This window comes from Mobula hypostoma, chromosome 14, assembly GCF_963921235.1.
Source record: "Mobula hypostoma chromosome 14, sMobHyp1.1, whole genome shotgun sequence".
NCBI classification, from domain to species: Eukaryota; Metazoa; Chordata; class Chondrichthyes; order Myliobatiformes; family Myliobatidae; genus Mobula; species Mobula hypostoma.
Window position 1 is genome coordinate 41244875 of NC_086110.1, and position 16369 is coordinate 41261243.

The 16369-nt window shown below is 41.6% G+C and overlaps 1 protein-coding gene across 2 annotated transcripts in view; it reads right to left on the minus strand.

Annotated features, from left to right (window-relative positions):
• The window catches only part of cep89 (centrosomal protein 89), a 189762-nt gene that overhangs the window by 98541 nt on the left and 74852 nt on the right, over positions 1-16369 (minus strand). For both annotated transcript variants that reach the window (XM_063066992.1, XM_063066991.1), the window contains exons 10-11: positions 2542-2592; positions 826-909 (exon numbers count right to left, since the gene is read on the minus strand). In XM_063066992.1, the coding sequence (XP_062923062.1) occupies positions 826-909; positions 2542-2592 (135 nt within the window). The remainder of the gene's footprint in view (positions 1-825; positions 910-2541; positions 2593-16369) is intronic.

The window sequence follows — 16369 nt, forward strand, 5'->3', positions numbered from 1 at the left end:
AAACATTAGGATGCTGCAGGTGGGGAAACGACAATAGTGACATAATACGAAAATACTCTGTCAGGTATTGATATGACACAAGGGTAAGGTACCACTTGGGGGATTATGGGTCAAACATGGACAACTGGGATGAGACAGAAGAACGCGGTTGTCTGCATGGACCAATTGGATCCAAGGACCTGTTTCCATGCTGTATGACTCTAGAATTAGAAGTTTTTGCCAATATTTTTGTTGATTTATGAAAACACACGTGAAAAAAATTGTTTTAGTATATTAAATTCTCATTTAATATATTCCACAGAAGCAGAACACCACCAAGAGAAATTCAGAAGAATTGCAGAGGAGTGAATAAGTAGCTTTGAGAAGTATTCTGATGTGGGAATAGAGGATACCAAATTAATATTCAAAGTACTTTTTTATATAAATAATACAATCTTGAGATTTGTTTGCTTAGAGGTAGCCACAAAGCAAGATATTAGGATTAGCTCTAGAACAATTCATTAAAAAGATAAAAGGCTCCATCCTTGTTGATAAAAAAAAGTTTCTCTGCACTGATGCTGCTTGACCTGATGATTTCTTGCACATTCTCTGTTTACGTTTCCGAATATGTCTGATAGGAAAATCAGCATGCAAAGAAGACATCCAGAGTAGGAAAAAAACAAAGTATAAATCACCATGACTTGTTGGCAGGTCACCTAACTGAAGACACATGCAGGGCACTTGCCAGGCATATAGAAGAAATAAGCAGCATAATTACCTAAGAGAAAAGGCAAAAATGAAAACGTTAAGGTTTTATTAATTATCTTGTACGTATCAGCGGCATACCTCATGTGCTTCCAATATAGCATCCTTTTTCCGTAGTCGGTCTTCATAAGCCAACATAAGGGGTGATAAATACTTCATATCCACCTACAAGACATTGCATTTCATTATAAATTTTATACATCACAAAAGGCTCAGAACATATAGGCTATGCATTATTTCGTACTGCACATACAGAGATCATTGCAATTTAGTACATCTTTAGTAGCCTGTCTTGGGCCAATCATTGAGATATCATGGCCAAGAAAGCTCACCAATGTCTCTACTTCCTCAGGAGGCCAAAGAAATTTGGCATGTAATTGCCAACCCTTAACAATTTTTATCAGTGCACCACAGAAAGCATCCTAACTGGATGCATTCATTATAGCTTAGTGTGGCAACTGCTATGCATGTGACCACAATAAACTAGAGTTGTGGAGACAGCTCAGCACATCACAAAAACCTTTGCATTGACTCTTGTCTCTTTTTCTCACTGCCTCAGCCAGCACAATCAAAGACCCCACCTAGCCCAGATATTCACTTTTTTCCTCTCTCCCATCTGAGCATACAAAAGCTTGGAAGCACACACCATTCGGCTCCAAGACAGCTTCCACCCCACTTTCATAAGACTATTGAATGGTTCCCTGGTCCAAGAGGCACTCTTAAGCTCACAATCTGGCTTCTTATAATCTTGCACCTTATTGACTAACCGCACTGCATTTTCTCTGGAGCTTTTCTATTCAGCATTCTGTTGTGTTATTATCTTGTACTACTTCAGTGCACTGTATAATGAATTGATTTGTTTGAACAGTATGCAAGACAAGCATTTCACTGTATTTTGGTACATGTGACAATACGAAACCAACTTCAATTTTTACAAATGGCTTTGAGGGTGGTATGAGGGAGGAGGAATGCTGCAGTGAAGTATAAGATGTTTTCATAATTTGATAATATAGTGGTCTCTCCCAGGCGACCATTCTGTACCTTCGTATTTCATGTATTTGCAAAAAAAAACAAAAACATTAAAACATAAGAAACTGAAATAGAAGTCTGTTCAGCTTTTTATGCCTGATTCACTATATAAGATGATTTAATTATGACAGTTCACTGAGGTAGTACAAGTGAAAACAAGAGCAGAATACAGAATAAAGTGCTACTCTAACAGAGCAAGTGCAGTGCAGGCAGACAACAAGGTGTAAGTGGCATGCAAGTTTTGACACTGTGGAATAAACTAGGCTAGATTTAATTCTTGCAAATAGTCAGTTTACAGCATTCTTACATTGTCCTTTTTCTTAAGAAATGACGGAACAAATATTAACTAACAGAGATAGATGGAGGAAGGCTTGAATTTACCAATACACCAAAAAATACACTAAATGCCAAATATGTTGAAAAGGTATATTTATATACACTTACACTTGTTTCATGTTAATATTACACTACTTTTGCTGCTGATGCTCTATAATTTTGTGCCTAAAAAGTTGCAGAGTTCTATAAGCTACAAAACCTTGAATGATATAAAGTTACTCAGATGTACACAATGAAGGGAAAAGGATATCCGACCCAAATTTTAAAAGTTGCCACATAGATTTAAGCCGGTTCATAGTGATGCGTCAACATTACAAGGCATATTCCCTCCTCATAGCTCAGGGAAAATGCAACTATAATTTAGATTTATGAATTGTCTATCATATATAAAATAAATAAACTTATAAAATAATTAAATGTTAGTTTACTTACAAGCCAAGATGGAGGTGCCCCTGATGGTGGAAGGCCAATGTGATGTGACCCCTGAAATAAATACAAGTTTACCTCATTATAGTCACTTACATATGGCCAAATTTCAAACATGTTGAACAGTCCAGAGTACTTCACAGGATGTTTTTATTTATAAACGTGTTGTGGAAGCAAGGGACCAAGGAGTACAAGTACATAGTTCCCTGAAGTCCGCATCAGAGGTGGACAGGGTAGTGAAGGCTGCATTTCGCATGCTGGCCTTCATCAGTCAGGGCATTGAGTATAGGCATTGGGATAATATGTTTTAGTTGTGTAAAGTGTTTATGAGACTATACTGTGTACAGTTCTGGTCATCCTGTAACAGAAAAGACATCTTATTTCAGCAAAGAGTGCCAAGATTTACATGACTGCTGCCAGGACATGAGGGCCTGAGTTATAGAGAGAGATTGGGCAGGCTAGGACTTTATTCTTTGGAGCATAAAATATTGAGAGGTGACCTTACAGGTGTATAAAATCATGAGGAACATAAAGAGGATGCACACACAGTTGTGTTCCCAGGGAAGGGGGACTAAAAACTAGAAGGTATAGGCTTAGGGTGAGAGGCAAAATATTTAAATGGGACCTGAAGGGCAACTTCTTGCAAAGGGTGCTATGTATATGGCATGAACTGCCAGAGAAAGTCTTTGAGGCAGATTAGGTAACAATATTCTGAGGACTTTTGGATAAGTGCATCGATAGGTGGTTTTCGAGGGAGGGATATGGGCCGAAGTGGGAAAATTGGTCTAGCTTCGTGGGCACCAGGGCCAGCATGGACAAGTTGGGCCGAAGGGCCTGTTTCCATGTGATACTACTCTACAACTATGAGTTGAACTGCAATACTGGTTACCAGTGGTGTGACAATGTGGATTCTGGAAATAGTTTATTAAGTTTCTATAGGCAGGAGTAATTAAATGATTTAAGGAAATTAGTTTTAACAAAGGAATGCAAATCAGGTTTTTGCATTGGGCAATAATTTCAGTGTAGCTGTGAAGGCAGGCAAATAGCGTAACTGATGTCATATTAATTGTCGTTAATATGAAGGAAGTGATTATTAAATTTATGAAGTCTGAACAATAATAATAAAATTGAAATTAGGAATTGAGAAAAAAAAATGGCAGACATCAGATCCGTGAAAGTTATTCCCATCCTTCAGGCCCCAGCCTAATATGAGGACAGAGATAAGCCAAATGGTTGCAAAATTAATTTAAAGTGTGATGTGAAATGGATACTTTCAGTTAGCAGGGTAACTAGTTTACCATCTCCCTAACAGAATTTGACTATTCAGTGAAGTTTTTAAGAAATTTGTTTCATTAAAGTATAAAATCTATGAACAAGTACGGTAAAGAATATTTATGAAATTTGCCTACATCATCAGTTTGGATTTACCAAAGTATTTCTTGCATTTAAACAGAATTATGCTAAAGAAAAAGTTAATAAGTTCAAGTCTCCAAACACACATTGAGGAAAAAGACTCTGGAGGTATGGAGAAGAAACTTCAGGTTGACAATATTGTTCCTCTAAAATAATAGCTGTTAGACATCAATAATTATTAAAAATAGAAATAATAACAATAGAAAGTAAGTACCTAAACAAGGGGCATCACGTTAATATAATACAAACGTGTAGATGTTAAGAATATCCTGCAGAGCACATAGAACATAAAACAGTACAGGTCCTTGGGTCCACAATGGTGTGCCACCCTATACAAGCTGACTCCATGGTCATTCTAACCCTTCCCTCCTATACAGCCCATAACCCTCCATTTTCCTTACATCGATGTGCCTATCTAAGAGTCTCTTAAACATCCACATTGTAGCTATTTCTACCACCATCCCAGAGAGTGTGTTCTAGGCACCTGCTGCTGTGTGTAAAAGAAACACAGCCTCCAACTCTCCCCTTTCCCCCCACTCGCTTTAAATACATGCATTCTGCCACCCTGGGCGAAAGACACTGTCTGCCCACTCTGTGCCTCTCGTGATTTTATACAATTCCATCAGGTCTCCTCTCATCTTCTGTTACCACAAAGAAAAATACCCTAGCTCACACAAACTTTCCTCATAAGGCGTGCTCTCTAACCCAGACAGCAGACTAGCAAATCTCTGCACCCTCTCTAAACAAATAGAAAAATTTGTGTAGACAAATCCACTACCTCCTGGATTACTGACGATCTGACAGATAGACCCCAGTTTGTATGACTGGGTAGTTCTCTGTCTGAGATGGCAGAGAGTAGCACTGGAGCATCACAACAGACTGTCCCATCTCGGTTTCTGTTCACACCACACACCTCAGACTTTCAGTACAAATCAGAGTCGTCACTTGCAGAAGTTCTCTGGCGACACTGAGGTGGTTGGGTATATCAAAGATGGGCAGGAGTTGGAGTACAGAGGACTGGTGGACAAGTTTGTGGAGTGGTGCCAGAGGAATTACCTGCTTCTGAATGTGGCCAAAATCAGGGAGATGGTGATTGATTTTAGGAGGAAGAGGATTGTGATGAGTCCTGTATACATTCTGGGAGAAGAAGTTGTGGTGGTGGAGGAGTACAAATACTTGGGTGCTCACCTCGACAACAGACTTGACTAGAAAACCAACATCAAGGCTATTTACAACAAGGGGATGAGCAGATTCTATTTTCTAAGGAAGCTGAGATCCTTCTATGTGTGCAGCAGGATGTTAGAGATCTTTTACCAGTCTGTTGTAGCAGGTGCAGTCTTCTTTGCGGCTTTACGTTGGGGGAGCAGCATTCGTGTTGATGATGTAAAAAGACTAAATAAACTCATCAAAAGGGCTGGATCTGTCCTTGGCTACAGCCAGGACTCTTTTGAGTTAGTGGCTGTAGCCAAGGATGAGAGCCAAACAAACGTTATCCATGATGTTTGCTGTTGTGTGCTGGGGCAGCAGGCTGAGGGTAGCAGACACCAACAGAATCAACAAACTCATTCGTAAGGCCAGTGATGTTGTGGGGATGGAACTGGACTCTCTGACGGTGGTGTCTGAAAAGAGGATGCTGTCCAAGTTGCATGCCATCTTGGACAATGTCTCCCATCCACTACATAATGTACTGGTTGGGCACAGGAGTACATTCAGCCAGAGACTCATTCCACCGAGATGCAACACAGAGCGTCATAGGAAGTCATTCCTGCCTGTGGCCATCAAACTTTACAACTCCTCCCTTGGAGGGTCAGACACCCTGAGCCAATAGGCTGGTCCTGGACTTATTTCCTGGCATAATTTACATATTACTATTTAATTATTTATGGTTTTATCACTATTATTTATGGTGCAACTGTAACGAAAACCAATTTCCCCCAGGATCAATAAAGTATGACTATGACTATGGACAATTAGGCACACCTTCTCCATGACCTACTAAATAAGCAGCAGAGCACCCTTTCGAACACACCCATTCAGCTCCGCTGTCACAAGGATCGTTACAGAAAATCTTTCCTATCAAATGCAATAAACATATACAACAGTTCATCTCTGTGCGACAGGAGAACACACATCATAGTACAAAAGTCTGTTTTATTATTTCATACATTATTATTGCACAGTGGTAAATTATTATTGTATATTATTATGTAATTATTAGTTAATATTATTATTAAATTTATTATTTATTAATGCTAAGTGTGTTTTTAAATGTTGCTGCTGTAATGAAATAATTTCCACTCGGGAAAGTACTTATTATTATTATTATTAAACCATATTGTTCCTAAAATGATGTGACCAGAAATAAACAATACTCCAAGTGTGGTCTGAGTTTTATAGAGCTGCAACATAATACCACAGCTCTTGAAATCAGTCCCCTGACTAATGAACACCAGAGCACCATAATCCTTCTGAACCATCCTATTAACATGCACAGCATCTTCGAGGGATCTACGGATCCGGCCCCCTAGTCCCCTGTGTTCTTCCACACTGCTAAGGATCCTGCCATTACCCTTGTATTCTGCCTTCACGTTTGATTTTCCAAAGTGTACTACTTTACAATTTTCTAGATTGAACTCCATCTGCCATATTTCTCCAACCAACTTGTCATCCTGTCTATATCCCATTGTAACCCATGACAAACTTCTACACTATTCACAGCACTTACAGCTCTTGTGTCATCTATAAACTTACTAGCCCACCCCCCCCCAACTTCCTCATTCAAGTGATTTATAAAAATCACAAGGAGCAGGGGGTCCAAAAAAAATATCGCTGCAGAATACTAGTCACTGACCACTACATAGAATACATTCTATCTACTATCACACTCACTGTTCTATGGGCAAGCCAATTCCAAATCCAGGCAATCATGTTTCCATGGATGTCATGTCTCATGACTTTCCAGGTGAGCTTGCTATGAGAAACCTTGTCAAACAACTTACTAAAATCCATATATACTATATCCAACATCTACCTTCATTAATTTGTATTGTCATTTCCTCAAAGGTAAAACTCAGTTAGGCTCACAAGGCACCCACAAAGCCTATCAATATATTGATGCAATCACAAAGAAGTTATGCCAAAGAAGTTAGTAGCTTACACACATCAAAGTTGCTGGTGAACGCAGCAGGCCAGGCAGCATCTCTAGGAGGAGGTACAGTCGACGTTTCAGGCCGAGATCCTTGAAACGTTGACTGTACCTCTTCCTAGAGATGCTGCCTGGCCTGCTGCGTTCACCAGTAACTTTGATGTGTGTTGCTTGAATTTCCAGCATCTGCAGAATTCCTCGTGTTTGCGAAGTTAGTAGCTTAGTCTGTCATTTTTAAGGAGTGTTCTGGAGTTATGTAGATATAGCAGATATTAATTCAAACAAGAAGGCAGCACAATAGCATAGTAGTTAGCACAATGCTTTACAGTACCAGCGATCTGGGTTCAATTCCTGCCACTGCCCATAAGGAGTTTGTACGTCCTCACTGTGGAATGCATGGGTTTCCTTAAGGTACTCCGGTTTCCTCCCACGGTCCAAGGACATACCGGTTGGAAGGTTAATTGGTCATTGTAAATTGTCCCGTGATTAGGTTAGGATTAAGTCAGGGTATTGCTGGGCAGTGTGGCTCAAACAGCCCGAAGGGCCTGTACCGGGTTGTATTGCAATAAAAATAAAATAATTTTTAAAATAAACTAGGCTTCAGTTCTTATTGTAAATGTAAATAAGTTTAGGAAGCTTGCAATTAACCTTCAGATTTATTATAAATAGCAAGTAGCAAAATTAACTGTCTGGCTCTCTGACTTCTGAAGGCTTTAGAGCATTTGTCTCAATTATTTCGTGACAAAGGTGTCTGAACATTCAGAGGAGTCTCCCACTGTAAATGTATAATTCAAAGGAAGCATTGTCAACACAAAATATTGAAATAAACAATGTCATTGTAAATATTGAAACTTATTGAACCATTTGCTGTTACCTTTGATCTTAAGGGTATAACAACATGATGTACTTTTGGGTCTGTGAACCTCTATAGAGAGTGTGTTCAGAATCATGCCTGCTGGTTCTGATGAATAAGGACTTCTATATCACCATCTTCAGTGTCTCTCTGGTGATTGAGATCAGTCACAACATTTGGGGGCGCATCCAGGATACATTCGTGACCACTGTGAGGCCAGCAGCTTAGGCAGTCTAAAGGGGTGAATATTTTTAAGAGTAGCACCCCACACTTAGATCTGATCACGTCAATAATGATGGGATCATGAAGTATCAAAAGAAGAGTGGAGAGCTGAACTGGTAAATATTTTTAATCTCTCCCTCTCCCAGTGTAAGATGTTCTCTGCTTCAAAACATCCACCATTGTCCCCGTACCTAAAAAGACCAAGGTAACATGTCTTAGTGACTGTCGCTGTCACACTCACCTCAATAATAAGCAAATGCCATGAGAAGCTGGTCAAGGCCTACATCTGCAGCATGCTACCACCCACTTTGGACCCCCTACAATTTGCCTACCAACACAGCCGATCGACAGACAACACAATAACCACAGCTCTACACACCATCCTTACACATCTGGAGATGCTTATGTGAGAATGTTGTTCTTGGACTACAATTCAGATTCAACACCATAATTCCCTCCAGGCTCGACAAGTAGCTCAGAGACCTCGGCCTTCACCCTGCCTTGTGTAGCTGGATCCTGGACTTCCAGTCAGATCGCCGGCAGGTGGTAAGAGTGGGCTCCCTCACCTCTGCCCCTCAACACAGGTGCCCTTCAGGGCTGTGTACTAAGCCCCCTCCTTTACTGTCTGAATACCAATGACTGTGTCACCAGCCACAGCTCCAATTTGCTAATTAAATTTGCTGATGACACTACACTGATTGGCCTAAATCTCAAATAATAATGAGGCAGCCTACAGAGAGGAAGTCATCACCCTGACACAGTGGTGTCAAGAGAACAACCTCTCCCTCAACTCGCTAAAACAAAGGAGCTGGTTGTGGACTACAGGCGGAGTGGAGACAGGCTAACTCCTACAGACATCAATGGATCTGGGGTTGAGAGGGTGAGCAGCTTTAAGTTCCTCGGCATAAACATCACTGAGGACCTCACGTGGTCTGTATGGCAAAAAAAGGTTACCAGCGCCTCTTTCACTTCAGATGGTTGAAGAAGTTTGAGATGGGCCCCTAAATTCTAAGAACTTTCTGCAGGGGCATGATTGAGAGCATCCTGACTGGCTGCGTCACTGCCTGGTATGGGAACTGTACTTCCCGCAATCGCAGGACTCTGCAGAGAGTGGTGCGGACAGCCCAGTGCATCTGTACATATGAACTTCCCATTATTCAGGACATTTATAAAGACAGGTGTGTAAAAAGAGCCTGAAGGATCAATGGGGACTCGAGTCACCCCAACCACAAACTGTTCCAGCTGCTACCATCCAAGAAACGGTACCGCAGCATAAAAGCCAGGACTAACAGGCTCCGGGACAGCTTCTTCCACCAGGCCAGGTCAGCTGAGGCTACTGTATTTCTGTTATATTGACTATCTTGCTGTACATTATATTGATTATAAATTACTATAATTGCACATTGCACATTTGAATGGAGATGTAACGTAAAGATTTTTACTCATGCATTCGAAGGGTGTAAGTAATAAAGTCAATTTGATATAAAAGCGTGTTTGTGTATGAGTGTGTGAGCGAGCGTGTGAGCAAGTGTGTGAGCGAGTGAATATGTGAATGAGTGAGTGTGAGCGAGTGTGAGAGTAGCCAGACATTTTTGGGTGGTTTGGTGAGACGGACACCTGAAGCAAAAGGTGGTTGTTGACTGTTCGTGGCACCAGAGGGGGAGCATATACACTCCTTCAGGATACTGCTTAGTAATATACTTGCTTGTGAATGTACTCGTGTGTTTTAAAAATACGTTTCAAACTTGGGGTAACAGACTTTTACACGGAAAGGATTAGAACAGGCATCATGAGTTTAACAGCACAGTGGAGGACTGCAGAGTACATACTCCGTGATTTTAAGTACGTACTGTGTAATTTTAATCCATTTCTTATATTTTTCTTAACATGGGAATTAGTTTGGAGATACTTGAGGGAGATGTTATAAGCAGGTATATCTACTGGGATGGCCCTATGGAGTTCAAACCACAGCTGGTCGAGAATTCTAATGACCCCAGCCAGCCCTCGACCCTGATTACTACTATTCTTAAGCTTTTCACCTCCATAGAGAAGCAGCACATTTTGTAGGAGCTGTCCTGACTTAAAGTTGCTTGTGGGAATTCAGAGTTCCGACACAAGCTCAAGTAAATGATTGAAATTCACCAGGTGCACCCAAAAGATATACACATGTTGGTAAAAACGAAATGCCCGAGGCATATGTGGGACAGTATGGCACAGAGATTGCAAGGTGGTACATGGGCAACACCGGGAATGAGGAGAGATATTGCAGCTTTCAGGGGTAAGTGAAGCACTTACTAGGGGAGATGAGCCTAACTGGGTAATGATAACGTTAGTGGCTCAGAAAGCTGATGAGCCTGCCATGAATTAAGCAGAGCATAAATCTCGAGCATACGAGGAATGCTCAGGGTTGGACAATCCAGGAAGGCATGATCCAGTCTTCCTGAAAATGCTGAAGGAAGGCCTGAGCTCAGCCCACCAAGACATTTTAGATTTGACGACAGCGGTGGGTATGACCTACCCAACAATAGTATCATGGGTTGGGAAGATAGACCGGAAGAGGGGGATGAGAAGTCGTAAGGTGCCTGCAGTGGATGTAGCTGCTGTGAATGTACAGAGGACTTGCTTTGTGAAGGAGATGATTTGTTACAGCTATGGGCTCTCAGGACATAGCTGAAGGCAGTGTCCTGAAAGGAGAGAAAAGTGCAAGAGACGCCCACAAAACAGGCAGAAATGACAGCAGTGTCCTTTCTGTCTGATTTGACTCCCATCTGGATTACAGAGCTCGTGAGGACAGCATTCAGATTAGTCAAGCAGCTGGCAGCCTCTATTTCCAGTGGTGGTCACCCTCACATGTATACAAAAGGTTTTTTAGGAGGACAACAATGCAATATGTTGGTGATCACAGAGTCTTCAGTATCGATAACTGATCTACCCTTGCTCTCGATTGGAGAGGTGATATACATTACCAGTGCAGGATACAGTGAGGGCAGAGATAAGCAAGCTTCAGGTACGTGAGGTGGAGGGAGTGCAGCTTCCTATAGTCTATTGAGTGTGCCCAAACAATGGAAGTATTGTCCTGGGGATAGACACTCTATGTAAAGCAGGTGTTATGATAGACTCAGGAAAGGGAGAAATAACATGGACAAGACTGGGACAGTAAACAAGTAAGATCCACAAAAAAGACAAAATGGCTCACAGAGAGACAGCAACCCCAAGCAGAGACAAGAGACAAGACAATGAGTGAGAATCATATTAGTAAGTCCCATAGACAAGAACTGTTAGAAGCAGTGCACATGCCTGTAGAGGCAACACCAAGTAAAGGCTCACCAGAAAGGGGAGAGCAAACAGCAGAAAGGGAATGAGTGTGCAGATCATGTGGCAAAGACTGCAGCAGAAGTAAATGGATGAAAGAAACTGCATCAAAGTTGCTGGTGAACGCAGCAGGCCAGGCAGCATCTCTAGGAAGAGGTACAGTCGACGGTACAGTCAATGCCGGTTCGCTGCCGCTGCTACTGTGCGATTGAGAATCTCCGGAGGGAAGGCCCAAAATCCCTGGCTTTGCCTGCTGTTGGCTACCGAGGCTGGGGTCGAAGCGTTCGGACAGATGGTGCTCGGTACTCGGTGTCGGAGGGCTGATCAGAGCTCAAAGTTTTCGGACGACTCAAGAGTCGGACTGTGGTCGGGCATGGCAGGGACAGTTTTCCTCTTTCTGCTGCCTGCATGAGATGTGGGACTTGCGAGAGACTTTGAACTTTTTTACTGTGCCATGGCCTGTTCTTCATCAGGTTATGGTATTGTTGCACTGTTGTAACTATATGTTATAATTATGTGGTTTTTGTCAGTTTTTCAGTCTTGGTCTGTCCTGTGTTTCTGTGATATCACACCGGAGGAATATTGTATCATTTCTTAATGCATGCATTACTAAGTAACAATAAAAGAGGACCGTGTGTCCTCATAATCTAATCTAATCTAAATGGGCAGTCCAGGAGGTGGTGCCAGTGGGGTGAGGCCCCTGCAGCTATTCAAACAGAGAACAAACACTCCTGTAGATTGATCAGAGACTGAGAGACACAGTAGACTATTCTGATTAATCTTCTGTCATGGTATGGTATGTGAGCTGTTGACTGCAAAATACCTGTTGCTGCCTCCTGCCCACACAGTAACTACTGACAGCCATGTCTGACAGTTTCAGTTATCAGAAATTGAAGAGGCAAAGATGTGATTAAAATGCAACTTACCAGTAGGGAAAGAGGCAACAAGCACACAAATGACAAAACTGAATTTAAAAGACTGATTGAAATCGAGAAGACAAATGTGTCCAAGAAGGGGATGTGATCAAATTTCTGAAACGGTTTATTGCAATCTCCATTTAGTTTTGTACATAGCCAATTAGGGATGACAGAGAGTATAGATGTAGATACATAAAGACATTATTGGTATTAATTGGGGAAGGGATCCAAAGCCACAAACATTTTCACTGCTGTACTTAATTAGATCCATGAGATATTTGCATATGCATGAATCATACACTAAGCAATGGGGTTGTGTTAATTGGCTTGCATTACACCTGGCAACATGAACTGAGTCATTTGCACCATTGTGACTTGGGTTCAATCTGGCAGGCTAGCCTGATGTTGACACTTAAACATGGTCATAGGTGTAGGCAATCAATAGCTTTTTGTGTACTCAGGATATCCCTGTGCTCAGAAAGCATTAATTCTGGGTGACTGGCTCTCTGTCTTCTGAAGACTTTAGATTATTTGCGCCAATTATTTTGTGACAAAGATGTTTAAACATTGAGCTGACTCCCACTATAGATATGTAATTCAAAGGAAGCATAGTCAACCTAAAATATTGAAGTGAACAATATCATTGTAAGTAATTAAACTGCAATGGATCACCTACTGTTACCTTTAATCTTATGGATATAAAAATATGAAGAAAATTTGGTTTGAGAGCCTCTCTTGAGAGTATCTCCAGAATTATGCCTGCTTGTATTGAAAAATAAAGGCATCTATATCACCAGCTTCAATGTTTCGCTGGTGCCTTTAATCACAATCACAACGTCATTACTCTGGTCAATTTTACAAATACCCTGTAGACAGCATTCTAACTGATTGGATCAGCACTTGGTATGGAGACTTACATGCACAGGATCATGTAAGTCATAGTCACAGACATACTTTATTGATCCCGGGGGAAATTGGTTTTCGTTACAGTTGCACCATAAATAATTAAATAGTAATAAAACCATAAATAGTTAAATAGTAATATGTAAATTATGCCAGGAAATAAGTTCAGGACCAGCCTTTTGGCTCAGGGTCTCTGACCCTCGAAGGGAGGAGATGTAAAGTTTGATGGCCACAGGCAGGAATGACTTCCTATGACGCTCTGTGTTGCATCCTGGTGGAATGAATCTCTGGCTGAATGTACTCCTGTGCCCAACCAGTACATTATGTAGTGGATGGGAGACATTGTCCAAGGTGGCATGCAATTAGGACAGCATCCTCTTTTCAGACACCACCGTCAGAGAGTCCAGTTCCATCCCCACAACATCACTGGCCTTACGAATGAGTTTGTTGATTCTGTTGGTGTCTGCTACCCTCAGCCTGCTCCCCCAGCACACAACAGCAAACATGATCACAGTGGCCACCACAGACTCATAGAACATCCTCAGCATCGTCCGGCAGATGTCAAAGGACCTCAGTCTCCTCAGGAAATAGAGACGGCTCTGACCCTTCTTGTAGACAGCCTCAGTGTTCTTTGACCAGTCCAGTTTATTGTCAATTCGTATCCCCAGGTATCTGTAATCCTCCACCATGTCCGCACACTGACCCCCTGAATGGAAACAGGGGTCGCCAGTACCTTAGCTCTCCTCAGGTCTACCACCAGCTCCTTAGTCTTTTTCACATTAAGCTGCAGATAATTCTGCTCACACCATGTGACAAAGTTTCCTACCGTAGCCCTGTACTCAGCCTCATCTCCCTTGCTGATGCATCCAGCTATAGCAGAGTCATCAGAAAACTTCTGAAGATGACAAGACTCTGTGCGGTAGTTGAAGTCCAAGGTGTAAGTGGTGAAGAGAAAGGGAGACAAGACAGTCCCCTGTGGAGCCCCAGTGCTGCTGATCACTCTGTCAGACACAGTGTTGCAAGCTCACATACTGTGGTCTGCCAGTCAGGTAATCAAGAATCCATGGTGGTTGTAGATGCAGCCAACCCCATAATGGTAATAGTCTCCCCACCATCAGAGGTACCTTCAAAAGGCAGTGTCTCAAGAAAATGGCATCCATCATTAAGGACCCTCACCATCCAGGACCTGCCCTCCTCTTATTACTACTAACAGGAACAGGAGCAGGGGCCTGAAGACACCCACTTAGTGGTTAAGCAACAGATTCTTCCCCTCTGTCATATTAATTTTTGAACAGGCAATGACACCTAAACACTACCTCAATAGTTTGCTATTTTGCACTTTATTTATTTATTTTTACGTTTCTTATTGCAACCCAGAATAACTTTTACATACAGTCGGCCCTCCTTATCCACGAGGGATTGGTTCTGGGACCCCCCGCGGATACCAAAAAAGTGCAGATGCTCAAGTCCCTTATATAAAATGGCGTAGTATTTGCATATAACCTACGCACATCCTCCTGTATACCTTAAATCATCTCTAGATTACTTATAATACCTAATACAATGTAAATGCTATGTAAATAGTTGTTATACTGTAATGTTCAGAGAATATTGACAAGAAGAAAAACTGTACATGTTCCTCTTACTCACAACACAAGCAACAAACGAACAAGACGCGAGGCGAACAATGATCAAACAATGAGTAAAACTTGTAATACCTGTACAGTAGTTGTTATGCTGTCTTGTTTAGGGAATAAAGACACTTTGGAGGAGGCATTTTTTTTACAGGAACAAAGTAGCGAACGAACAAGACGCGAGGCGAATAATGCTCGAACAACAAGTGCTGGAAGAGCATTTCCGGGTTCTCTCGATTCGCGGTTGGTTGAATTCGCGCATGCAGAACTCACGAATAAGGAGGGCCGACTGCATTGCACTAAATTGCTGCCACAAAACAAATTTCACGACTTTTATCAGTGGTAATAAATCTGATCCTGATTCCAATAAGATTGTGATTCTCCAAAAGGTCATAGATCGTATTCCTACCAATACTCTCCAATAAATCTATTCCTCAGCTTTTTTTCTCCAGTCCTGCCGAAGGGTTTCAGGCTGAAACGTCAACTATTCTTTTTTCCATAGATGCTGCCACGCTGGCTGAGTTCCTCCAGCATTCTGTGTGTGTTGCTCCAATTTTCAGCACCTGCAGACTTCTCTTGTTTGCACTCCAATAGTCTGCACATTACTGATGCAAGGCTCACTGGTCCCCAGGATTATTCCTTACCAACTTGTATACCAATTGCTTCGTCCTTAGCACTATCACTCTGATTTCCCAAACCACTACCACATTAGTTTAAACCTTCCACATAGCTCCAGTAAACCTGTCTGCAAGGATATTGGTCCCCCTCAGGTTCAGGTGTAACCTGTCCTTTTTGTACAGGTCATACCTTCCCCAGAAGAGAACCCATGATCCAAAAATCTGAAACCCTGCCCCTGCAACACTTCCTCAGCCACTCATTCATCTGTACGATCATTCTAGTCCTGGCCAAACAGCACCTCACTTGCTTCAGTCTGCACACGCATGAAGAGTTTTTCCAATCCAGATCCATGTTATCTGCAGCCCACCATTTTGGCAAGCTCAAAGATGACAAGGAATCAAACATAAAAATCAACAGAAAGGGGTTGAAAAAGGTAAAGTAACATTTTTCATCACTATCTGTCAAAGTCTGGCAGTTCCCCATTGTTAAGTCCCTGCTGTGTATTTTATGTTTTCTAACTATATATGATTAGACAATTAGTCTTTATCGATTAATTAATAAGGTCAGGGTCCAAACACCCTGACCTTATTAATTAATTAAAATATTGATTTTGAAAAGTATTGCTACTCAGTAATGCCATTCCTTCACTACTACCAAGTCTAAGTCCTGGACCAAAAAGTACTGTGGGAGAGTCAATTTGTTCCAGGTGATTATTTACCATTAACTTCTTAAGAGTGTCAATACAAATCAAAAAAGTAGAAGTATATTCAAAATAATATTGTTACTTGCTTCTGTTATGAGGAGACAAACAAACAAT